Source organism: Lutjanus erythropterus, chromosome 3, assembly GCF_056507025.1.
Source record: "Lutjanus erythropterus isolate fLutEry1 chromosome 3, fLutEry1.hap2, whole genome shotgun sequence".
NCBI classification, from domain to species: domain Eukaryota; kingdom Metazoa; phylum Chordata; class Actinopteri; order Lutjaniformes; family Lutjanidae; genus Lutjanus; species Lutjanus erythropterus.
In genome coordinates, this window is record NC_139319.1 from 2,849,062 (window position 1) to 2,874,396 (window position 25,335).

The 25,335-nt window shown below is 41.7% G+C and overlaps 1 protein-coding gene across 3 annotated transcripts in view; it reads right to left on the minus strand.

Annotated features, from left to right (window-relative positions):
- Positions 1-25,335, minus strand: part of usp34 (ubiquitin specific peptidase 34) — a 76,787-nt gene that overhangs the window by 16,855 nt on the left and 34,597 nt on the right. The window contains exons 14-48 of one of the 3 annotated variants that reach the window (XM_084714667.1): positions 23,349-24,067; positions 22,507-22,721; positions 22,281-22,399; positions 20,651-20,778; positions 20,460-20,549; positions 20,238-20,333; positions 19,991-20,073; positions 17,898-18,052; positions 16,789-16,902; positions 15,843-15,942; positions 15,418-15,580; positions 15,201-15,327; positions 13,994-14,144; positions 13,762-13,862; positions 13,347-13,562; positions 13,094-13,219; positions 12,497-12,619; positions 11,717-11,800; positions 11,227-11,313; positions 10,895-11,095; positions 10,722-10,804; positions 10,593-10,633; positions 10,247-10,371; positions 8,890-9,042; positions 6,771-6,875; positions 6,551-6,606; positions 5,253-5,557; positions 4,278-4,441; positions 4,106-4,171; positions 2,775-2,921; positions 2,172-2,228; positions 1,611-1,688; positions 613-707; positions 339-511; positions 49-199 (exon numbers count right to left, since the gene is read on the minus strand). In XM_084714667.1, coding sequence (XP_084570793.1) covers positions 49-199; positions 339-511; positions 613-707; positions 1,611-1,688; positions 2,172-2,228; positions 2,775-2,921; positions 4,106-4,171; positions 4,278-4,441; positions 5,253-5,557; positions 6,551-6,606; positions 6,771-6,875; positions 8,890-9,042; positions 10,247-10,371; positions 10,593-10,633; positions 10,722-10,804; positions 10,895-11,095; positions 11,227-11,313; positions 11,717-11,800; positions 12,497-12,619; positions 13,094-13,219; positions 13,347-13,562; positions 13,762-13,862; positions 13,994-14,144; positions 15,201-15,327; positions 15,418-15,580; positions 15,843-15,942; positions 16,789-16,902; positions 17,898-18,052; positions 19,991-20,073; positions 20,238-20,333; positions 20,460-20,549; positions 20,651-20,778; positions 22,281-22,399; positions 22,507-22,721; positions 23,349-24,067 — 4,997 coding nt within the window. Of the gene's footprint in view, positions 1-48; positions 200-338; positions 512-612; positions 708-1,610; positions 1,689-2,171; positions 2,229-2,774; positions 2,922-4,105; positions 4,172-4,277; positions 4,442-5,252; positions 5,558-6,550; positions 6,646-6,770; positions 6,876-8,889; positions 9,043-10,246; positions 10,372-10,592; positions 10,634-10,721; positions 10,805-10,894; positions 11,096-11,226; positions 11,314-11,716; positions 11,801-12,496; positions 12,620-13,093; positions 13,220-13,346; positions 13,563-13,761; positions 13,863-13,993; positions 14,145-15,200; positions 15,328-15,417; positions 15,581-15,842; positions 15,943-16,788; positions 16,903-17,897; positions 18,053-19,990; positions 20,074-20,237; positions 20,334-20,459; positions 20,550-20,650; positions 20,779-22,280; positions 22,400-22,506; positions 22,722-23,348; positions 24,068-25,335 lie in introns of all 3 variants that reach the window. The other 2 variants (XM_084714666.1, XM_084714665.1) reach the window with 2 other exon arrangements.

Here is a 25,335-nt window from a genome sequence, read left to right on the forward strand (position 1 = left end):
AAGTGTCACCCTCACTGATTTCTGGGTGATAAAGCACTTTAAACTAACCATTTGTTGTTCTTATAGGCATGTGGGTTGACGATTTCTCTAATGAAGCTGTAGTAATGGCCGCCGTCTGCTGTGCCCGTGTGAACGGTGACGCCGATGAGGTCGTACTCGTAGCTCTCCGTGACCTTTGCCTCCCCCTCTTCCCGAAAACCTGCAGCAGCACGCGACAAACACCACAAAGAATTCAAAATGTATCCACACCAGAAATTTACTGAAAATGTTCCACAGTGTTTTCCTTCATGATGCAACCAGAACACAGGCTTTTCAGTAGAAGGATGTTTTGGACGAACCCTCTTTGCGTTCTCCTTTGCCCATGAGGAAGTCCTCGGTGTAGGGCGTCATGTCGAGCCGCAGCGGGAAGGAGAAGTGGGTGTTGACCTTCTCCTTCATCATCGTCACCATGTTGAAGGTGTACCTCATGGTGTTGAAACTCAGGATCCGTGGCAGCTTTTTGAAACACGCCCTGTGGGACGAGAGACGAAGGGTGGAGTCAAACAGTGTGACGGACACGGGCTTAAATATTCTCTTTACAAAGATCATCGTATTTAGATTTCTTTCCCCGACCTTTTCTCTGCACGGACTTTCTTTCCACACTGGGAGCAGGTGTACATGTTGTCGCCCTCCAGAGTGTCTTTAATGGTCACCTCATCCAGAGATTCCTGAAGACGACAACAGCAGAAACAAACAGTTAATGACATTTTTAAGAGCTGAAACCAGTGGTGGAAGAAGTATTCACATCTTTAACTTAAAGGGTAAGTTTGGTACGTATATTTAAACCTGGATCATATTTTTATATATTTGGAGGTAGAAATGACTAATAGATATAAAAAGTTTTGCATTTGGTAATTGACCTGTCAAAGTACGTCCACTAAAAGTTCTTGTTTTTGCCACTGATGGGCTCAGATTGTTATTTTGAGTGTCTGTTAACGTTATGGAAAGGATTAACGTGCCTGGTGGCTTTAAATAGAGCCAAATAAAAGCTTCTGCAGGGATCCTTTCCATAATTTTGTCACACTTAGAATAACAATCTGAGCATCGTCTCCAAGAACTATGTTGCTGTCCATTTCACAGCTGGCATCAGGGACGATCCAGTGGACCAATCCCGAAATTTTTTGTAGTTACTTAGACCCCAAAATATGTAAAAATAGGGACCACGTTTAAAAAGGCCAGAATTACCAATTAAATTTTAATACTACACTGTGATAATACTCCACTACAAGTAAAAGTTGAACATTCAAACCTTATTTAAATGTAAGTATTCAACTATTATCCGCATAATGATCTTTAAGGATGAAAAGTACTCAGTGTAGTACAACATTCCCTGACAGTGCTTTACTACTATATCTGATATTTGTAGATTAAAGGAACATTATCATTCAACTTGTTATTTAAGAATTGCCAAGTACAAGTAATATCTGTCTTCGAGATGTAGTGGAGTAGAAGTATATAGCTGCATATAACAGAAATACTCAAGTGCAAGTATCTCAGACTTAAGTACAGTACTTGAGTAAATGTACTTAGTTAAATCCCACCACTGTCTGACACTGATGTGTTGTACTCACGTAGATGTTCTTCATATCTGCCACTTGACATCTGACCGTGTAAAACTCCTCTGCAGTCTGACTGACGTGGTCACAGTCCTGCAGGACAGACGGAACAAAGTGTCACTCAAACTGTGAAGAACTGACATTTAAAACTCACCACAAAGTCAACTTTATATTTACAATTACACTACTTTAACCTCAGCATGACATCTGGAAAATGCATTCTTAAGATATGAAGTATTTCATGTATAGTGCACGATCAAGTCTTAAGATTAGCCTTTATACCCTAAATTCAACTTGAGAGCAGAGACAATTATTCTTTATTATCAAATAACTAGAATTTGGGTTCATTACAAATCATCAAATCGTGTCAGAAATACTTGTAAGCATAAATAAAACAGCACAAAGATGACTTTCTATATATAAAAAGTAAAAGGCAAAACAAAGCAGGATTCAGAACACAATTCCACATTTCTACTTGAAGCATTTTTATGATCCTCAGAATATTTGAGAAAAAAAATAAACATGAAGAAGATCAATATTCTTGATTTTAAATCAAATGAGTCTCCTCAAACTCACCAGAGAAACCACATTGTTGGTGATGACGCCTCCAAACAGAGTCTTTACTGTGTTTTTCTGTGAGAACAGACAAAAATGTTAATTTATATGCTCGATTCTTGTTTTTATGCAAACTTTGACTTGTCAACATGTTCAACTATTATGAATGCTGTTAAATCTGTAAACTAAATCTCATTTCTGCTGGCTGTCACCTGCTGCTTCTCGTAATGTTCCTTGTGTGTGTATGTCTTATTTGCTTCTATTCTTTTAACTTTAATCTACATGTCAGGAAATTTGTTGAAGTGTTGAATTCAGAGAGGTTATGAATAAAAAAAAATGACCATTCCAAATCAACAGTTCTTAAAATTCTAGAATTCAATATAATTTCTTTGCTAATTTTTTTGAGTTGTAAAATAAAACTTTTCCAATTTGTGCAAAACTTTTCCAGAGACACTGTGCAAACTGGCTGGACAGAAATAAAATTTAACCTGAACAAACAGAGCAACAAGTTTCTGTCTATGAGAGACGAGTTTTTATTAGTCTGAGTTGTGTGAAGCTGTGTGTGTGTGTGTGTGTGTGTGTGTGTGTGTGTGTGTGTGTGTGTGTGTGTGTGTGTGTGTTTACCAGCTCCTGGGACATCTCCTCTATCTTGGTGATGAGGTCTGTGAAGAACTCAGTCATGTCCTTCTGCTCCCCGGTGTTCAGAGGCTGTTTGTCCATCGTGTAGGTTTTACAGAACGGCCGGGGGTTGTACGCTTTCCTCTCACTCTCCTGAGCAGACGGAGCAGCAGACGGACAGAGACAGACAGAGACAGACAGAGACAGACAGAGACAGACAGAGACAGACAGAGGAGGAAGAAAAAAGTCAAGTTTAGATGATGCAACAGTTTGTGTTTATTCCAACTCACAGCATCGTCATCAAACTGTCTGCAGAGTGTCTGTCTCAAACTATAAAGGTTTAAAAAAAACTTTTTTAAATTCAACTGACAGCACAGAAACTATATTTTATGTGTATTATGTGCTACTTTAAGGCCAGATCCAAAATAAAAACGGTGATTCTGATGCCAACATCTCATTTTTTTCTTCCATGTACAAGTGCAGGCCCTTTTCTGTCTTTGCTTCCCCCTCCCCCCAAACTGCCACACAACTGGTCTCTAGCTGTGTTTGCATTCAAACAGATCACAAATTTTAACAGAATTTCGAGTAAATTGGCAAAAGAAAATGTAAATTACAAGCCCTCATGTTTGGTATGGTCATAGCAAAAAGGTGTGGAAACCTGTCTCTCCTCCCTGCTTTAAAAACGGCTAAATGATGCAGTTTCATGTCTATATCTTGAAGAAATTTTGTATATTCTGTCCAATAATACCTTTCTTGGTAACATTAGGAGGCAGAGGTGTAGGTGTGAAGTGGACCTAATTATACCGGACTGCACTCTTCTGTGTTGTGCTTTGATCCACCAGGTTTTCTTTTTTTTTTTCTGGCTTTCCTCGATCTCACTGTGTCTTAGTAGAATGGACTCTATTTCCGACTTGCTACTTCAGAACTTAGTCAGAAAAAGTGAATCCATCTACCATTAAGTGCCCTTTTTTTTGTTTGTTTTTTGGTTTTTTTAAGAGAAAAAGCAAAAACCAATTCAAGTGAGCGCTTTTCTGTGACTTTGCTTTTGCCATCAACCTTTTCTGATGGAAACAGGGCTTTTTTCTCAAAAACAAACCTGCTCCTGAATCTTGGGCAACAGTTTGCACACCTGGACAAAAGCTGCATGAATCTGATGTACAAACTCTGATATTAAAGTACTGATGTTTTAATTTAAAAAAGTTTGACATCAAGTTGTTCTTTCACAAGTCTACAAGATGATGAAAATACCTACTGTTCTACGTTTGTTCTGTATGAGGTCAAACTCCAAAGTAGAGGAGGATGAAAAGGACAGCTGGAGTTAGAAATGTAAAACTCACCATGAGATACGTGAACATCTTCTGCAGCTCCAACAGTGTGGTCTTGTGTTTGATGTCCTCTGCGTACTGCGCACACACAGACACACACAGGATGAGGCTCTACACTCTGTTTTAATTTTGAATGATGCTTTCCTGCTGCATTCTGCCCTCAGTTCGTCTTGCAGGTACTGACCTTGGCAGTGAAGACGGCCTGGCGGGCCTCAGGGATCATGTAGAGCTGCTGGATGGTGGAGGCCAGGTAACAGGTCGCTCCGAGGTTCGTCAGACCCACGAAGCGGCACTCGGCCCGAACATCGTCGTGAGGCCAATAGTCCCACTTGTACGGGGCGTGAGAGGCTGCAGGAAGAACAACAGAGGCAAGTTTTTAATGTCTGCTGTTTTTTTGGACAGACCATGACTTCCCTGGTGTACCTGGTGGCACTTTTCCTTTGTGGTATTTAAAGAAAATCTCCTGTTAAACCTACATTAATCAATATTTCTGATATAACTCTGTAAAGTGAAGGAGGCTCATTGCAGTAATGACATCACAAACTCTGCAGCAGCTCGTTGTTGTAGCTTTAAAACATGTTTACTGTATAGTTCATTTACTGTGTAGGTTGTCCCAGTCTCTCCAGCATTAAACCCACCAGGGAACAATGTCTCACAGAAACAGACTGGACTCACTGTAGCAAAGCTCAAATTGAATCAGATCATCGTCCCAGAGGACTTCTGACACAGAGTGTAGCTTGCAGACAAGTTTCCTACTTAAATAATCAAGTGGCCAGAAACAAAACTACAAATAAATCGCAATCGTGCTTTCTGTCAGTGTTTGTGTAAATAGTAAATGTTCTATGAGCAGGTGTTATGGTGCCATGTGCCTGTCAGCTTGTTTTGATGTTTTATGCCACCTGATAACCAAAAATCAAATCATGCAGCTTTAAAAGTCCTTTGGTATGAGGCAAAATGACCTCTGGCTCTAAAATACAAAATACATTTTCTGTATTTAACAGAAGTGATCAATAGCAAAGACACATCTGTTTCAAATAACTGGTGTTACAAAAGTTTTCAGACCTAAAAAAGTTTAACTGGGTGAAAAAATATTGAAAACATTTAATTTACCCATTTTGTTTTTTTGTACTAGTAGTGCTAAAGAAGCCAGTGCACTTACTCTGCATGTGCTGTGACATGACCCAGTTATGGAGCAGCCGGTAGTTCTCCACTGAGCCCTTCACCGTCTCCACCAGGAGGTCGTAGGCGGCGGCCCGGGCAGCGTGGGACTTGCATTTGGGCTGAGCGCGGTCCGCCAGGCTGGGCAGGAGGAAGAGGAGGTTGTGGACGTCCCGCAGGAACTCCTGACCCTCGCGGGAGAACTTGAACGGGGGTTTGTGTTTGAGGACACTGGTGGCGAGACGCAGGAGGCCGGTCAGCCCGTCGTCCTCGATCGTCCCGTCCTGCTGGTCCAGGATCTCACGGCTGCAGGACAAAAGAGCACTGAGGTCATGAAGGGTTGGTGTCCACACTGAACCACATGTTTACAGTTCAGCAGAGGTCAGTTTGTTTCTCACAGAGTTTGTTGGTGGAGAAAAGTTGCCCACAGTTTCCAGTTCTTTGTGATTTTGTTTAATGAGCAAAAATTTCAAAGGGAAACAGTTTCAAGCTGGTAACCACAACTTTACAGTCCTCTGCATCCTCTATGTCAAAGACAGCAGGGAAGTCTTGTTTAGAGGCGACTTAAGCTGTTAATTCATTGGAGCATCAACACAGGAAAGTCGAGAAACACTGTTAGACAATCAGACAGGAGGGATGGGAATCAGTACTTGAAATAACCCAGTATTTAGTGCTATCAAAAGTCAGTATCCAAATCTAGAAAAAAAAGCCTGACTGTATGGTTTTAGATGCAGTCAATCATGGCTAGCGGTCTCTGATATAATGCAACGTGGGATTGGTCCACTACTGCTGCAGCTGTGGTGTAGTGAAGTCGAGTGTGATGAAGTTAGCAGTGCAGCGTGCCGAGATGTCACCAAAACCTTCGAAAGTTACATATTACACGCCTGTGGGGTGTGATAAAAATAAATGCATAATATGCTTCAAGAATTCCATTAGGAATCATCCCGTTCATATATGATGGGTATCAAAGTCCTCTAACGGCGTCTCTACCACTTTAAGGGTACCGATATTGATATCGGTAATTTTTCAAAGCATACCTATGAGACAGATTCCAAATACTCCAACAGCTGAGCAAAATTATCTAACAAGCCAGATCATCTTAACCACTTTATTGACAAGAACGTCTTTTTAGTGACACAGCTGCATTTCAGGATATGATCAACTGATTGTGTGTTAACAATAAACAAGGTTCCTCAGAAGCAACACCTGCAGGCGATCGATGCACCCAAATATCAACCCAGTAACAATCCTCTGTGTATAAAACTCCCTGTATTCAGTATTTGTGTGTCTGTGTCTGACCTCCTGATACAGTCGGCGAGGTGCCGGGCGAGAGCGTCCAGGTCCAGCAGGGTGGTCTGCATCGAGCCGGCCAGCGACAGAGAGGGAGAGACCTTCTGTGAGTTCAAACAGACCAACACTAGCAACAGTTCAATAAAACATCACAACAACACTGCCAACTGAATCTATCAAGTGGCTGCAGATCAATGTGCTCATCAGAGCTGTGGTGTGAGGTTCCCACCTGGCTGGCGTCTTTAACGTGGATGTTGTCGATGAGTTTACAGAGCAGCCAGAAGTATTCTTTACAGCCCGTCCTCAACAGAGGCTCCTCCTCATAGTCCTCCACCTGCAGATAAACACAGTACAACCAAACTCTCTCGTTAACTGCAACAAACAGACGTTCTGCACTCAGTAGCATCGTCATACAACGATGTTAAATTGTTAACATCTGCTAATTTTGATAAAAGATGGAACATTTTGTTCGTTCATTGTGTGCTTCCTGAAGAGGAGCGTCTGGTGAGATACTGACTTGCTGAAATTTTAATTTGAAGTGAGATAACTTTACAGCCCTGCCAATGGTTTCAGATTATACCAATAGAGATCTACAGAGGCAGTTAACATGTCAACAAAGACAGGAAGAAGAAGACGACTGCATCAGTGTTTACTAGCTTGCAAACAATACGGGGCTCACTCAGTCCACACTCATGGACTCTGAGGTGTGCTCCCGGTAAATCTGCAAGGGCTTCAGGCTGTCCCACTGTTGAATCGTCAAGTGCATGACGGCTCTTTCACAGACTTTTTGAGCCCTAATGCACATTTTCTGAGTCTGCCTCGGGGAAGAAACCCATAGTTCCTAATGATGTGATGTTAAACACAGGGTTAAAAAGGGGAAACATTAAAAAAAAGGGAACAAAGCAACTACAACATGCTGTTTTGACAAATTCTTTTACACTTTTTTCTGGTTCATACTGTAAGGCAAGAGCTTGGAGGATGTTCAAATCAGGCAGCCCGTCCCTTAAAAGGATAGTTCACCCAAAAATTTAAATTCAGTCATTATCTACTCACTAAGACTAAAAACATGGTGTTAAGGATGTGTTTCAAGTCAACTTGGCATGTCGGGGCTTTAGGAGACTGGATTACACCAGACAAGCAGTATGGAGGCATTTTATGTTGTTTTGTTTAGTTTGAAAATTGGTCAACATTCACTTCCATTGTTTGAGAGATTCTGCAGCACTGTTTTCCTGTCAAACTCCAGCAGTGTTTCGTGGACTGAAAAACTAAACCTGATGTTCAGTCAGCATGAGAGTGAGAAGATAATGATTGAATATTCATTTCGGAGTGAACTATCCCTTTAAGCATCTTGGCCATGAACAATAGGATGTGCAAGATAAATCATGTAGTTGATTTAACTTTGCTATCCTCACTAATCGGCACAAGAAATACTTTAGTCTGTGACATTAACCAGCCAGCCACCATGAGGCAGGGCTGCAGTGGATATAAACCAGCAAGACGGAAGCGGGACAAAGATAAAATCTTGTTAAAACAACACAGTTTGGCAGTTTTTTGATCTAGAAAATTAAACAACTCGACCAGAGCAATGCATAACCACAGTCAGTACAGGCATGTGGACTTAACCTTGTGAGACCAGCAGGATGTTGGTGCAAGAATTACAAACCATAAACACGCTCTGCAAACCAATATGACACTGTTTACTGCCCAAAAGTGTTTCCTAACAAGTAGACTACTCCAAATTTAAATTACTGGTCAATCGACAGGGACATCAGTAGTTAAGAACCCCCCTAGAAAAATTAAAAACTCCCAAACCCACAAATTTAAGGAACATGCTTTGGCATTGTCAAGGTAACGTGATAAGTTGCAATGTCCCGTCCTATTCCTATTTATATCATTTTGGGCCCTTGCAGCCTCTCGCAGTCAAACGCTACCAGGTGATGTCAGCTAAGTCCATGAGAGCTCAGGGCTTAAGATTTTAAATGTCTGCAAATGTTTTATGAGGAAGGAAAAGCATTCAACGCATTTGTTTGTCCTCCAGGATTCACACAATGAGTTTTTGGTGACTAACACTGAATGTAAACATAAGTTCTGTTTTTGTTACAAGAAAACTCCACAGGGTGTCTTTGATGGTATTCAGAGTGTGTCCCAGTCTCTCCTGCATTAATCCCACCAGAGGAAAAAATGCCTGACGGAAACAAACTGGTGTCACTGTAGCAAAGCTCAAATTGAGTCAGATCATCGACCCTGAGGACTTCTGACACAGAGTGTAGCTTGCAGGTGAGTTTCTTCTGTGTGTGTGTGTGTGTTCAGCTTGAGAGTGTGTGTGTTTGTGAGTGTGTGAGTCTCACCCTCAGTGGTTTGAGGGCCTGTGCGTCGGGCAGGAACTTGAGGAGCGTGGAGGCGGCGAGCAGCAGGAAGGACCTGTTGATGGACTCTCCTCCCTCCAAACCAGAGAGAGAGAGCTTGTAGAGGCCGTTACACGCCTCATGTCTCACAGCCGGCTGAAAACAACAACAACAACAACAACAACAACAACAACAACACGTCAGACAACAAGCTGATGAAAACGTTAAGTAAACATCCAAAATTGATTTCTTAGCTCTGAACCACAGCTGTGAAGTCGAGCCACTGTTTGTTATTTTCGGTTTCCAGAGCAGGGATTTCACTTTCAAGCGTTTTAACTTTACCTGAACTTTACCTGCACTCTTCTTCTGTGGTGTTCATACCAGGTTAACATCACATGAAGGCACAGCTATACCTGAGCTCAGACTTCACTCTGTTGTTTTCTTTAGATGAATTTTCAAAATTTAGAGTGTATAAGGGCTTAAAACATTATGACTAAAGTATACAACGGTCATTTCTCATGATGTTCTCTCATGTCCCATATATTGCTGCAGCAGTTTTAACAATGATACCTTTCATTACACAGATTTGGTGTAAAATGTAACAATTTTTGACCACTGGAGAATTCAAAAGTCAAAAATACCTCTAAAATACACATTAAGACACCAAGACCTTGAGGAACATCATAGAAAAATCCATGCTGTAATTTAATATCAAAAACCTTTGATTTCTGTAAAAACTGCATTTTTTGTTGATCGCATGGTGAACATGTCTCTTCTGCAGATCGCTCAGAGACCTCCTTTTTGCCAAAATACATGAGGAATTCATCCATTTTCTGAATGCTCCACATCTCTACTTAGTGGTTGTGAAGTTTCACGAGGCTGCAATTATCCTAGAGGTCACTAACGTACTCTGATATAAATATGTGTTGGTTCATCAATTTATGCAATTCCAAGGCGAAAATAACACATTTATATTGCATACAAAAAAAGGCATGGACTTCGCACAAACCTGCAGCTCTTGGGTATCCAAAGAACCAATTTTCATTCAGATATCTTGACGAGAGAAGGTCAAAGGACCCCTTTGAAAACTGCAATGCCAGCTTTTCCCTCGCCAAAAATTTAGTCTAAATTTGGAGTGTTATTTGGCACCCTTCCCCTCACTCCAGTTTTAAAACTGACAGAAAGACATTAATGTCAGAGTTGAAGTGGTTAACAAGAGATAATCACAACTGGCTTAATTAAACAAATCAGCTATAACTCGTCAATTAGCTATAAAGGTGCTGGTGGGCGGATTTCGTTACTGTTTTTTTTTTTTAACTTGGCTACTTCTGAGGACCTGTGGGTGTTCGGACCGGCTCACCTCAGGCACCAGCAGGGTGAGTTTCTTCAGCCAGTCATGGAGGTGGTCGCTGTCGGCCAGACTGGACTTGACGGTGGAGGAGCAGTGAGCCCAGCTCACCAGCAGCCACATGGAGTAGTGAGTCACTTCAGGGAAAAAAAAACAGAATCACAGTCATGTCACCACCTAACAAAATAACTTAAGATTGTTTTCTTTGAATGCATCAGGTCGAATTTGCTGTTCTTATTGATTTCTGAGGCAGGATTTGCTTCAGGGTAAAAGATGCCGAGAGAACTGTATCACTGATCATGTGAAAATACACATCATGAATGTGAAATGTTGATGAATATCATTTTTAAATTCTCACCTTCGTGACGAGACCTGTGGTCGGACTGAGCCTTAAGAACTCTGTTGAACAAAGAGACAATGTGTAAATTATAACTGACATATTTTAAATACTACAAGAATAATTTTTTGGACTCCTGGATTTTGTCACCTGTGTGCGAGGTTGTCATAGGTGTAGGCCACGTTGATCAAACGCTGGATGAGGTTGGTGCCCTGAACGAGACTGAGGAACACCTGAAAACCAACAGACAGATTATCAAGTAACAGACTGATGTTGAAGAGAATCACTGCTGCTTTGTTTATTCCAGCCGGTGGAACATTTACCTCCGTCAGCCGAGGGATGTGCAGGCCTTTCCCGTGCTCTACGGTGGACTTGCGGGATTTGCCCGGCCACGCCCGCTTGCGTTGGCTGTCGGCGAGGCCGGACCAGGAGAAGACGTCGTGGTAGGCCAGGTCCAGGTCTGCGGGGTCCACCGCGAACTGGCAGATCAACTTCAGCAGGCAGGCCAGACAGTCCAGCAGCCACTGCAGAAGACAAGGAAAAAAAAACACACACATGACGATGCTGTGACTTTTCAACATGCATCTTTATTAAGAAACAAATCAATTCACACACAGAAAATGAAAATTTCACTCAAAAGGATCTAGTCTCTCACCACAGTCCAGGACTCCTGGTCTTTGGGCTCCAGGATGCCTGAGTTGAAGATCTCCAGGAGAAGCTGCAGACCTCCAGATGAAACAAACTGAAGAGAGAAAGAACAAGACTGAACCAAGACTGAAGAGGTTTGGTGTCACACCAGTTCTACAAGTACAATCACATGAAAAACTTTGGCAGGAACACGCTGATTTAAAAAATAAAAGTAAGTAAGTAATAGAAACACAAATAAGTAATAAAACACAGAACTAGAAATGCATTTATGTAAATGCATGTTGCCCAAGAATTTACTATTACTTGTGTTTTTATTTTTCTAATATCATACATAAACACACCGATAACTGTGGATTTTTGTTTGTAGGGAGAGTAAGGGATCAATGAAGGACTTATCTAGCTATGAAATATTAAAAGATATTAAGAGTTTCTCGTTGTCTAAACAACACATGTATGTTGTTTTCCTGTCACATACGATGTGATGTGTCGTGTCGTACCTTGCAGCTCCAGGTGTTCTTGCTGTTTTCTATCTGATCCTCACTGGAGTCGTCAGAGTCTGGATACAGATCACTGTAGCTGCCCTGGAAACACACAAACACGTATATATATGAGTCTGAGAAAACACTCCCAACATTATTAGTACGTTTGTATGTTAAAGTGACAGAACGATCAGATTACCAACATTTATCATCAAAACCAGATGTTAATCTTTGTCTTTACTGTGTATCCTGTCTTCACATTGTACAGATAATTCCTAATAACAATTCCACCGGGCACGGCTCTATGACATCGTTTTTCAGGCCTCCACATGGATTAATGCACCAGCAGCCTCACAGGTGTATTGTATTTTGCCTGCCTGCTGATTTTGTTTGGTCATTTCTCATAACATGGGTGAGAAAGATAGAGAGTTAAATGGTTTAATTTTTGTCTGTTTTTAAGATCAAGTGTCTGCACATGGTATTTTATTTTGAAAACTGACAGAATCAGCCCAGCTTGATCTAGTCAGTGCAGCTTGACGCATATTCCAACAGAAAAAGACACTGTGCGTATTTTAAATGATGCAGGGCAGACACTTCTGGGACACTTCTGATGGACTCACAATCCTTGTCAATAATGGTGGCGACCAGCTCCAGGAGCCACATCGCAGCCAGAACGTGATGCAGCCCGGTGGAATCAAAACGTAGAGAAAACTCCAGAACAAATTACCAAACCAGGCACTGTATACTGTATGTGGACAATATTTTTTTTTTTTTTTTTTAAAATAAAGTTTCTCTCACAGTGGACTCTCTGTGGATGCGACGGTTCGGTTTGCCCAGAGCCTCGATGATCTCCAGAGCGTACAGCAGCTTGTGGGGACTTTTAATCCTCAGCAGCTCCTTCCAGCACAGACCCTCCCCATTCTACACACAGATACACAGAAAAACAAGTTCAGATATTCAGTGTGTGACAGAAAAACACCAAACAAGTTTAATTTGTGACTGCATTGCATCTTGATAATTGATTAATCGTTTAGAAGTAAACTTTCATGCAAAAATGTCAGAAAATGCTGATTTCAGCCTCTCAAATTTGGAGATTTCCCACTTTCTTAATTTATTATTATAATAAACTGAACATCTTTGGATTCTAAACTGTCAAAACGAAAACTGGATTGACATTTTTAAATTTTATAGACACTGCAACCTTAGATTAAACATGACAATTAATTTTAGTCTTTGCTATTTTTTGATAAACACTAATAAATAAAACAATTTGCATGGGTCAAGTAGAAACTGACTTTAGGCAAGTAGATTTCTGACAGACTGCCTGACTGTGTAAACAAAAAAAAAACCATTAACCCTGTAGCATTCTTCTATAACAGTTGTTTGGTGACTGACCGTGTCATCGGAGATGCTCTGGAAAGCCTGCAGCATCTTGGGACATGTAGGAAGCAGCATCAGCAGCTCCCAAACTCGACGAGACAGATTCTCTGCATGGAGGTGAAGCTCCTCACACCGTGCACTCTGCAGGGACGCAAACATGTCATCCTTTTATTGCATTTCTACGCTCGTATAATCTTCAGTCATTATTATAAGCTGCTCTGAATACATGACTCCTTCTCGTGTGACGTGTCAGGGTAAAAACACCTACCTCAGGGTTTTCGTGGACCTTCTCGGTGTTGGGGCTGGGCGGTTTGAAGCAGGCCAGCATCTCCAGCAGGTCGAACAGCGTGGTGAGGTGCGGCTCCTGGAGGAGCAGCAGCATCGGGATGTGCTCCTTCTGTGGAGGAGGCAGACAGGAGGCCGGCAGCTGGATGCCCTCCCCCTTCCTCTCCCTCCGCGGAGCTCCCAGAGACACAAACACCATCTGGGATCAAACAGACAAACATGAGAATTCAACCATGTTGTACAACCAGAAGAAGTCTGCAGACTTTTGGACTGACAAAAAGGAACACTTAAATACGAAACATCTTGTGTTTAGATGAGTGTCTAACATAACTGTGCTCTTTCTTCTTGTTGATCGTGTTTTACATACTAACAAACAAAAAGAAGAAAAATGCAGTCACCTGCATGTCTTTGAAGCCCAGCTCATGCAGAGTCTTCTCGTCGTAGTCTGTGGTCAGCTCGTGGCCAGAGGAGATCATCCTGACTGGTCCCATCAAACCACCTGCAGGACACAAGGCACACTTTTAAAACAGCATCAAACCAAGGGAACCTCCCGACAGTGTGACAACTGTGCTATGTTTGTTGTTTGTTTGTAAGTAAACAATGACAAGAGAAGGAACTGCGGGAGCCGACCTGGGAAATCTCCCGGCTGCCGGCCGCTCTGGCCGAACTCCTGCAGCTGAGCCTGCTGGTTCATCTGCTCCTTCTGCAGGTTCTCGTACCAGTGCGTCACCTCAGCTCGCAGGTCTGCGACCTGGTCGCTGGGGTACATCTCAATCGTCATCTGCAAAAACACACAGTAAGGTCAAATCTATATATTTAGATCAGAATTTACAAGAAAACTTGGAGTGACAGACTGAATATTCAATTAAGAATCAAAGCTAGAATATTGTTGTCTACCTTCAAGCTGCCACTCTTTACAAAACATTTGAAAATTCTACATTTAGTGAAAAAATAAGTTTTCACAGACTCACATTTCTTTTTTAACTTTTTTAAACTTCAGAATAATTGCAATAATTATCAGGACTTTAAATGCACATCAATGATAGAATTTCATAATTGGAAGCTTTAATTTCTAACAATAAAATATTCTCAGACAAACACAGACGATGACTATTTTTCCAGCTTATTATGTTCATGATCCTCATGATTTGAACACAATATATAATTCTGACATCTCATGTAAGATCTGTCATATTTTGTTTTAAAAATTCTGTTTCTCTTCTCACTGTTTTCCAGTTGGTGTGCAAATGTGCAGCTTTGTGTAATCCACTAAAATGTTTAAGAGAGTACATTTATCTCCACAAAATATTCTGATCATCCTTCATTCCCAAAAAAGACAATATTCTTACCAAGCTGTTTACATGGCTAATTAAAATGAATATCCCACTAATATTCCTGTTTACATTAAGCGTAATGACTTATATAACATATTGTTTAAAAGTAGGTGTGTTTCTGCTTCCGATCAGAAATGTGGGCTTTTCTTTTGTGCACGCTTCTCTACCTCAGCCTTGCAAACTGTTGACAACTGGTTCGTTTACAGAAGCAGAGCTGAACGTCAACAGGTAAGAGGCTGTGTGTGACAAACTGAGATGAATAATATCAGCATATTAGACGTCTTAATCAGAAAATTTCACACTTGGAATGGGTTTAACGAGAAATATCCAAAAAGAACATGTTGTTTACTTGATCCATATAAAATTCTGAATATCGTCATATTTAGAGTAATAGTGGAAAATTAGTGTGCGTGTAAATGTAGTCAGTGTCAGAGCTACAAGTCAGGTGCAGTTGTACACGGTGCAGATAGGTGGTTTTGTTGTGTTAAATGTGAATGTATCACCTTGTCAGGAAGGCCGGCGGGCTGACAGACGATCCTGAGCGGCAGAGACTGTTTGTCGCTCAGAGCCTTCAGGTGGCTGCTGATCCCCGTCCCCTCGATCTGCCACTGCCGCAGGTGGTACGCAAACCTGACAGAGAGAGATGAGACGTGTTTTAATGTACTCGGCATCTCACATTAATGTTGTAGATATTTACTTTGCCTCCGAGTTTGTTCGTACCTGCGTCGAAAGGCCTCCAGGTGTGTTTTGAGCATGAGCAGCCCCCTCTCGATGCTGGTCAGGCTGGAGTGGGCGTCCTTCTCCAGGTTGGCCGAAGCCATCAGCAGACTCTCCATACACTTCCTGATAAACTCCTGCTCCTTCTCCAGGCCCGTCTTCCCAGCTGGACATAACATACAAACAACACGACACGCACACAGACGTGATTCAAGAAGAAAAACAAACATTTAAAAAGATGAGTCACATGATCATAATCTTATTTAACTTCAACATCAAATAGTTTCCTGTTGAAAAGTGAAAACAAGCAAGAAATCCATGTTCAAAATATAAAAACCAGATGGTGAGTTTGTATAAAACTGAATATGAATGTCAATATATTTCTGTAAAATGTGCTTCCTGAATATAAACGACGGAGGTGAACGAACCGTTGATGTAGTAGGAGTTGATGTACTGGATTGCAGCGCGGCTGATATCAGCAGATTGAGCTCTTAGTGCGATACCCCACAGCTGGTCCATCCCACACAGCTGGACACAAACACACACACACACACAAACACACACAGGTCCGTGAGAACTTTCTACTCTGATTTAACTAAGAAGAAGTATTACATCAGCATAGCTCTCAAAAAATCTCCAGAATGTCTACATACTGTGTTGAGAGAAACATTTCTTTCACAGAAATAAACAGTTATTAAAGATCTGCTGGTCAAATTATACAGGAAAGAGAAGAAAATAAACAACATACATATTTTACATTTGACATTTGACAATATTTAATTAATTAACACTTTTTTCTTAAGAAAGAGAGAAAAAGTTATCTTTTCCCTAATATAAATGTCATTTACTACATCCATCCACTCAGATGTTCAGGGTTCAGAAAGTAACAAACTTCTTTTTTTTTTTTACAAGCCAATATCAAAATGCCAAACATATATTCATCAGGACTCTTTGTCTGAAAATCAAAAATATAGTAGAAAATTGCAGCAGCGGGTCTGGATCAAGTATGCTTTTTATGCTTTATGCATCTCTGCCTAGAAAGGTCTTATCACCGGGCACTCGCAGAATATGTGCCAGTGGCCAGCCTCCTGAGACCCACACTTTCTCCCACATTTGGCTTCCCCCTCCAGCAAAACGTGCTTTCTGCTTTGTGTAATAATCAGATGAATAAAACACATCCACCCAAACTCCCGACACACAAGAGTTTGTGCATTTCCACTGGAATTTACACAGTTCCTCTTTGATTCTGAAAAATCTCTCCTATTTTTCCTTAATGCATTGTGTTGTGTGACTGTTTATTTGTTTTTCAAATATTGTTTTGAATAAGAAGGAATGACTCAGATGTTCAGAGGAGTTTTATTTTATTTTTTTTACCTCACAGCTGGAGGCGTTGTCCAGCGCGCTGGTGGCGAGGCGGGCGAGGTTACAGAGGTGTTGAAAGAGATTGAGGCCCGTCATGCTGATCGTCTCTGGTTTCAGCTGAGGCATCTGGAGACACACACACACCATCACATTAACACACACACACACAAACAAATCAACATCAACACACAGCTGCTGCTCAGAGCTCAGTAAAGTGTTTCCACTCCAGCTGAGCTTAAAACATCCAATGAAACAAACTGCTGAATATATTCTGCTGTAAGCTGAGTCATTTTTCTGTCTCTCGTTGTCACCTGACACGATCGTGGGATGAATTTGCTGATCTGAAGTAGATTTTACAACAGGTGACTAGGTAGGCTCTCGCTGGTCTTTGTTTCTTTAAAAAAAAACCACAGTGGTTGTTCTGAAAATGCTCTAAATTATCCCTAAATACATGCTGGGAAACGGCCCAGACTGCCAAATATTAAGGGCTTAGAAAATGGATGGAGAGATTACTTGCCAAAAAATCAGTTTTTAAACATGTTCATGGAAAGAAATGGGTCATGAAGTCGGGAAATCTTTATTCAATTTCTATTTATAATGTTTTATTAGCTTCTAGAGGTGGTAAGTCATCATATAGTTTCCTGTTTGGTCTGACATTCATCCAAACAAGCTTTATCAACTCTGAATTTAAGTCTTTCTCACAAAAATCTTGAGTTTGTGAGGCGCTGAGTGTGAAAGTTCAAATATATGAAATGGTAATTACTGCCTACTTGAGACATCAATCAATCAGAAATCATAAAAACGACATGCTAACCATGATATCTGGGGGTAATTTGTGAGTAAATTCAGATAAATTACAAATATGTTGCTTAGTAATTACCATGAATTTAGCTTGAAATTATGGGACCCTTAAAATTAAAGTGTTACCAACAAAATCAGAGCACTCCGTGTAACAGATCCAGGTTTCTGGAACCAGGATGTGGTGTTTACATGCACAGCACATAACAAGAAAACTCCAAAATCCTCCAAAGCATCATAACCAGGATGTTTGTGTGCGTCTAAACGCACTCACTGATGCCCTCGGCGACATGTCATATGAACAAAAACAAAACCGTCTCTACCTTCTCCAGGAACAGATGTTTGTAGGTCTCCATGCCCATTGCGTGCTGGTCCTTGCTGCGGACCTGATTGAGGAACCAGTGCAGGGCATCGTCGTAGCACTCGGCGTCCTCCACCAGGCAGTGCCACAGGATGTCCACCTGCTCCAGACTCAGTCCTGAGAGACACGAAACACACGAACACACTCGATTACACACAGGAGCTCAATCGTGTGAAGACGGACTCGAGCCCCTCCTGAAATTCATACAACACGTCTCATCTCCCTCTTCTTCTTTCATGTTTTCTCAGCAACCCTCAAGCTTTGATCATCAAGCTACTGCAGGAGTTCCCAACATGAGGTCAGGACCTCAAAAAGCACAAAAAAGGCACTGATGACTAAAAAGAAACAGAAAAAAGCTTCACCCCCTTTCTCAAAGATGTTTTTAGGACTCAAGAATTCATTAAAATGAAGTATCTGGGAAGGAAAATCACTCCGGCTAAACTCCTCAAACTAATGTCCACACTAAACCCTAAACTGAGACATTAAAAGTGGACATTTCTTAATTTTAAGGGGCCGTGAGTTAAAAGGTTGAGGCTACTGAACAGGAATATTTCTTACCAGCCTCAGTCTCTTTGTGCGTAATTCTATGATGATCTAAAACTAAACTGTTAAAGACATTTTATTTTACATTCAAAGACAGTGAATGAGCAAAACCTGGGATTTAAAATGCAGCGATTAGCCAGGAACAGTTATGGAGAAGGACAAAAAAAGAGATGAAGCTAAGTCATAACAAAGAAAAATGTTAGTTTTCTATGAGAGTAAAAATATACTACAGTAGAGAGGACTGAAAGAATAAATTCCTTAATAAATATATAAATATGTCATAAACACAACAAAAAATTAATAAAATTATTATCATTATTAAATTGCTTCTGCATTTATTTACCTTTGTATTCATTTCCCTATGTACTTAATTTCAAATGCAATTTTCTTTTTTTCATTTATATTTGTTTGTATTATTTGTGGTGTATTTATGGCATATTCATTTATTTACTAAGTCATTTATTTATTTTGGATTTTTGCAGTTTTGGTCCTCTATAGGCGTTTAACTTTCAAGGTCAAGGTGAAAACAGTCTGTACCGTCACATTTTTGTTAACTTCTCTGACATCCCAACTTTCAAGAAGAATTTTCATCAAATTCCCAGACTTTTCTGGTCTGGACTGAATCTCGCCAAGTTTCACTATGAAATATTGACGACGGTTCTGACTCTTTGCCATCAGACTTTTGATTTCTTGTAGTCAGGGTTATAAAATTTGAATGATAGCTGTGGGTGATTAAACTGGGTTAAAGCTGGTAAAATACTACGGGAAATGTGTCATATTTTCTCCTCAGCGTTACGTCATCCACACACACACACACACACACACACACACACACACACACACACACACACAGACAGCGGGAGCATTGTTCTCAGTGGGGCAGCTCAGGTTGCATAATGAGGTCTATTTTAGCATCGTTCCCCAAAGACTCACAGAGAAAACCAAACACTCGCTCAGAGTTCGTTTCCAAACGTCTGTTAAAAAAAACGCACCAGTGTTGGCAAAGCAAAGCTACACAACTGTAGACCTGTTTCTGCACATTTGAGCCAAGTCACTGAAAAATACAAATCCACGTCAACTGCAGTAGATTTTTTCCTCTCATTTAATCACAGCAGGAAAACTTCAAGAGAAACACGGACATTTTTCTGTAAATATGTTGTTATAGTGGCTTTCAATTTTTTCTAATGTTTTGACATCACAAATAAAATCCCACTGACCTCTGTTGTACTGGAGAAACAACAAACATTTCTCAAAACTTTGGCACATAAACATGATACCACTGTAGTAGATATAACAAGATAAAGGTGAGAAAATCTGACTTGGATGAACTGAACCTTTAATGACAACAATCATGACCATTTATAAAGTTAAAATGTCAGTATCAGGCTTTCTAAAAGTCATTGGCATAATCCTCAAAATTAAGTGTGAGCTTTGCAACTCTAGTGTTTCATTTCCATCTTTTTTTTCCCCGACTGAGGTTTTACTCTCTGAGCAGAATAAAATAAGTCTTACTGAAGTGGTCTGGAGATCCCAGTGTGGAGAAGACACAGGTGAGGAACTGCAGACGGACCTGGACCTCCGCACTGTGGCTGTACCTGCAACCACAAATACACAGGAGACATGTCAGTGATAGAGCTGACATGATACCAGAAAACTACATACTTGCTTTTAATTGTTATTTGCAGCTCTGTCAGGCACTTTGTGGTGAAACAGAACTGCGTGTTACTGTGTGTGTTAGCTGAAGAGCTGACGGACTCACAGTGCAAACTTGTGCCGGTGTTCCCGGACTTCCTGGATGTAGTGCTGCAGGTTGTCGAAGAACAGCTTCATCATGTGCAGCTCCTTCTCGGCCCACCTGACAGAACCGACAGGCACAATCAGCAGCGCACATCATGAAATGAGACGCTTTAAATTAATGCAGCGATGATGATGGTGAATAATAATGGTTGCTACGATAGTCAAGCGAGGAAATGTTACTTACATGGTGATCCAGTGAGTGTCGTAGCTGGAGCCAAACTGCTGAAAAGTGCCAAAAAGTTTGGGTAGTAGACGTAAGGAAACCACAACAGACCTGAGGGTGGATGAAAACATGAGGGTCAAAAATAAGAATACATTAAGGGAATGAAAGAGTTCTGGAGATATTATTTTGTTGCTGTAGAAGTTTTTTCTTACCTGTGGTGTGCTAAGTTGTCAAGGCAACCTTCAATGAAGCGCATTCGGATCTGTCTGTCAGTGAACCAACAGACAAGCGAACACAGCAGCTTTTCTGCTTCATTAATCAGACCTTCAGACAGATGAATCTAAAACACACACACACACACACACACACAGACAAATTAATATTAGAGAACACTGAGGCTGTTAGTAAGAAAGAAAACTCAATCTAATGACTGAACAGCTCCTTTTATAAGACTGCTTTTATTTTCCTTTTCATTTTGTTTTTCTCAGCTGATGGCACCTTTGTTCTTTGGTTATGTTGTCTCTAGGAAGCACTCTGTGATCAATTTGATGAGTCATCTAATAAGAAAAGTTATTATCACCTCTGGTCACCAGAGATAAACAAACAAAGACTGATTATTAAAACTGTTTGGTAAATAAGAAGAAAAGTCAATGTGGAAATGCCTTAAACCTGCATTCTTTCTAACTGCCAGCAGGGGGCGGCTCCACTGGTTGCAAAATAAGAAGCGGCAGGCCACCATTTTTTCCTGCTGAACAGACAAGCTAAAGCCAAGCGCCACGCTGGTCACAGTGCATCACCCACCAGCTCCACACTCGTCGGTACTGCGTGCACACTAGCAGCAAAAAAAATAAAGCTGTTTTCACATATGCACTCCGATCTCTACTCTGGGAGTCAGGTCGGGACGTCAGCCGAATGTTCCTTTTATATACGCAGCATGACAAGACTGTCCACGTGAGATGTGTTCACACATGTTGGAAATAATCCGTATGGTTTCAGCGAGGGGTAATGCCTGCAGGTCGAAGAGGAGGACGACTCACTTGAAATTATCTGATATTAACACAGAGTCTCAAAACGAATAAAGTGTGATGGACGCAGAGCTCAGCTGACTCCAGTCTGCCTGCAGAAGTACTTTGTGGTACAATGCTTTGCAGGCTGCACACTTTTTCTTTCTCTGACTGTGATCCATGTTTTTCCATCACAGATGACAGAGAAAGGCATTAGAAATTAAAGAAATATTAGACTCAGGTAGGCTGACTGTTACGTTGGTAGATTTTTATGAAAACAAAACGAGAGGCCACTCTCCCGCTCTGGACACACATGTGGCTGCAGAGTGGCAGTGCATGTGTGAAAGGCGTTCAAGATGGCTGGCAAGGCTCATAATGCCACACTTGAGGATTCAAAACGGTAATCCACACACCAAGATGGGACATCACAGTTGACACTTGGTCCAACTGAATGTGATGCAACCACGAAATCATTAAATGAACTGTTATCTGCACCATTTTGGGCTTAGCTTTTGTCAGACAGTCTGTTTCCTCTTATTCCTGTTGCTCACGTTGAAAGAGCTGCCAAACCTTTGAAGACTTATCTACATGATACCTCCTCATTTAACTACCAAAACTTCAGAGAGCATCTGATGTTATGCAGTACGTGTGATACTCTGATGCTCGCATTCAGTCAGGACACAGTATCAGGTTATCAAAAGAAGGAAGCTCTGTGAAGCACCGTGACAGAAAGACTTCAGGAAGTAACCACATCCTGTTGTTGTTTGCTGGTTGCTATCTGTAAACGTGACATTAAATTCATGAATGAAGAGAAGGTGAAGAGCGGGGTTCGACATACCGCGTCCTCGTCCTGCACCAGGTCCCACAGCAGAGTGTTGCCCTTCTTACAAACGTTGTCCAGGTTGATGTCGGTCACAGCGTGGCTGCTGGAGTACTGGTGCTTATGGACGGCCGGACCTGCAGAGATCAGAGCGCTCACAAAATTACCTTCTCTGCTTCTCTGGTTGGTCCAATGAAAATAATCGGAGTATTCTAAACTTTTCAAGAAACTGAGTGTGGCTCACCTTGCACCAGGTGCTCATGGTAGATTGAGGCCAGGTTGGGGAGGTGCTGCTGGAGGTGGGAGCTGAGCTCAGCGTGGGAGTTGATCTGGACCAGCTCCTCCTCGCAGCCCGATTCCTCGCCGTCAAAGTCGGCCATGTTCTTCTCCGACTTTGCGCTGACCTGGGAGCTGCTGCAGCTCACATCGTCGGCACTCAGCATGTCCTCCACCATGGGACTGAGGGAGGGAGGAGGGTTTTATAAAGACAAAGTGAAACTGCAGAACACTGTTTAGATAAATGTAAATAAAAATGACAACATTATCATTGCAGCTCAAAAAAAGATACTGAAAACCCATGGATGGATCTCCATGAACTTTGCTGTGAATATTCATGTTCCAGAGATAACAACCCATGTTTCTGGTGATTTTCTGACCCTTCACCAAGCGCCACCATGAGGACAAATTCCTCTCAATGTACACACGAAATACAGGACTGCAACAAGCTGAGTACATTCATGCTCCCCAGATGAGAAAACCCTCTACATTTTGAAACTTTTTCAAGGGTGAACACATGAACAAATAGGGATGTTAGAAAATACAGCGATATTATGTTTTGAGATACTGTATCACTTCTCAAAAACACTGTACTGTGATATTGTGATACATTCAAAGATTCTTGGTATTTGTTCATTTTATGCTGTTTGAACCTCTGACCTATCTTCACTGTTCTGATTGCATAAAAAAACGTTTTTTGTGCATATAGTGGCATAGTGGTATCACAATATATTGAATCTGAACCCTTGCATGGTGATGCATCGTATCACCAGATTCTGGCCAATACTGGTGACGAAGCAGCAGCCTTACCCTTCATGATGGTGGTGGTGATGATGGTGATGGTGGTGATGCTGGGGGCCGATGAAGCGCCGGCAGTTAAAGAGCTCACTGCCCATGGCCTCTCCCAGGAAGTCCCCGGGCCGCGGCAGGCACGGAGGCTCCTGAGGCCCCTGGACCATCTGTGAGGGGCCCATGTCTGACGGCTGCTGTTGGGGCTCCGTCCCATCAGGCCGGGCGGACGACGAGGCGGAACAGGCGTCCAGCATCCTCATCCGGCCCTCCAGTGAAGTTGACGCCGCTGTAACCATGACAGCAGAAGTCTCTGGGTTGAAGGGGAGAACCTTGGGCTTGGCTCCACCCCCTGAACCACTGGGTCCCGCCCCCTGGCTCGGCCCCTCGCCGAGTGCCTCCCCGGCCTTCCTCTTCCTCGACTCTGTCTGCTCCCTGGGCTCCTTCTGCTGCCCGCCTTCAGCAGCTGACCGGTTCCCCTCCTCTTCATCCTCCTCGTCGTCGTCATCATCCTCCTCATCGTCTTCCTCTTCATCATCCTCCTCCTCCTCCTTTAAGGCCTCGCTGTCCGCCATGTCGTCAGAGTGCATCTCGCTGCCGGGGCTCCCGGCTGATTGGCTGGCTCGGCTGGAGGCCGCCTCGTTGCTGGAAGCCTCGCTGCGGCCACTGCTGCTGCCCGGCCCGCTGCTGCCCTCCTCCACGCTGTTGGCCGTCTCATCAGAGCTGCCCTGCATCGACTCCTGGGGACACAAGAGAGACACAAGAACAAGTTTAATCCCCTCAGTGTGGCAGTCAGTCAGAGGTGAGAGCACCGATTTAAATCTCTGATGTGTTAAAAATATCTTCCTGCAAACTTGGAGGGGAAAAAAGACAGGCTCATGTTCAGTTGTATTGTTAGCTCCAATGTTTGTTTGTTTTTCTCATTGCACTGAAAATGATGGAGCGTCGTGGACTTTAAATTTAAGTAGTTTAAAAAAAAAAAATCAATCTAATATGACAATATAAGAAGTGATGGCGATGTTTATATAGAGTTAAGTATTTAAAGGCACAATCTGTGACAACTGCATGTCCAAAGATGAGTACAGCAGTCCAAATAGTGAGTTGGAGCCACAGAATGTATATTAACTCAAGTGAAATCCTATTTAATTAAAGATCTATGGTGAATGCAACAACAAGAGAGGATGGGTCCTCCACTCTAAGTTGATCAGCTGTTTAGCCCGTTATCTTGAAAATAAAAGCCCACTGCTCTGAAAATACACATCCAGGAGTTCTTATTACTCTTAGTATCTTATTATTAATGATTTCTTACTCATAAACAGAAACTGTCCCATTAATTCAAAGTCATATTAATGTGTAACAGGCAAACAATAACACAAGTTACTGACATTTCAAAGGATGACACTGCTGCTGTAGTGTTGTTGTCACAGAAGCAAGTACTTCAACTTATTTTTTTCTTAATCTCTGAGGACATATCACAGTTAATTTAATTATTTATTACAGTAAATATATTACAGATTTCTCTTTTAAATTCATGGCTCAGTGTTTCTTATGGCTGCAGTGTTCCCTGTTCAGATTTTAGAAGGTCAGTTATTTTGTAATCTCACAGGCTCAGAACAGCTGCTTTCACTGTTTAAAATCTCAGATATGCAGCTCAAATGTTTCCAGTTCCACGTGTCCATCAGCAGCTGCATATCAGCGACTTGATGCCAACTCTGACTCCATCTGCACAGACCGTTTTTCTTGAGAAAGTTGACAGATCGCTTTTGAAAATGTTTTATTTTATTTTTATTTTTTTTATTGAGTCAATTTTAACTTTTAACTGCAATGATTTGGTTTGGCAAACCCCAGTCTGGTTGACAAAAATAGGCTGGGGAAGATTGTTAAAGTTTTCCAAAAGACCACTGGCACCAACTTGAATGATCTTGGCCATGTTTATCAAGTCAGAGACACTCAGAGGGCAGAGGCCGCCCTGGCAGACCCACAACACCCTCTTCATGAAGAGTTTCAA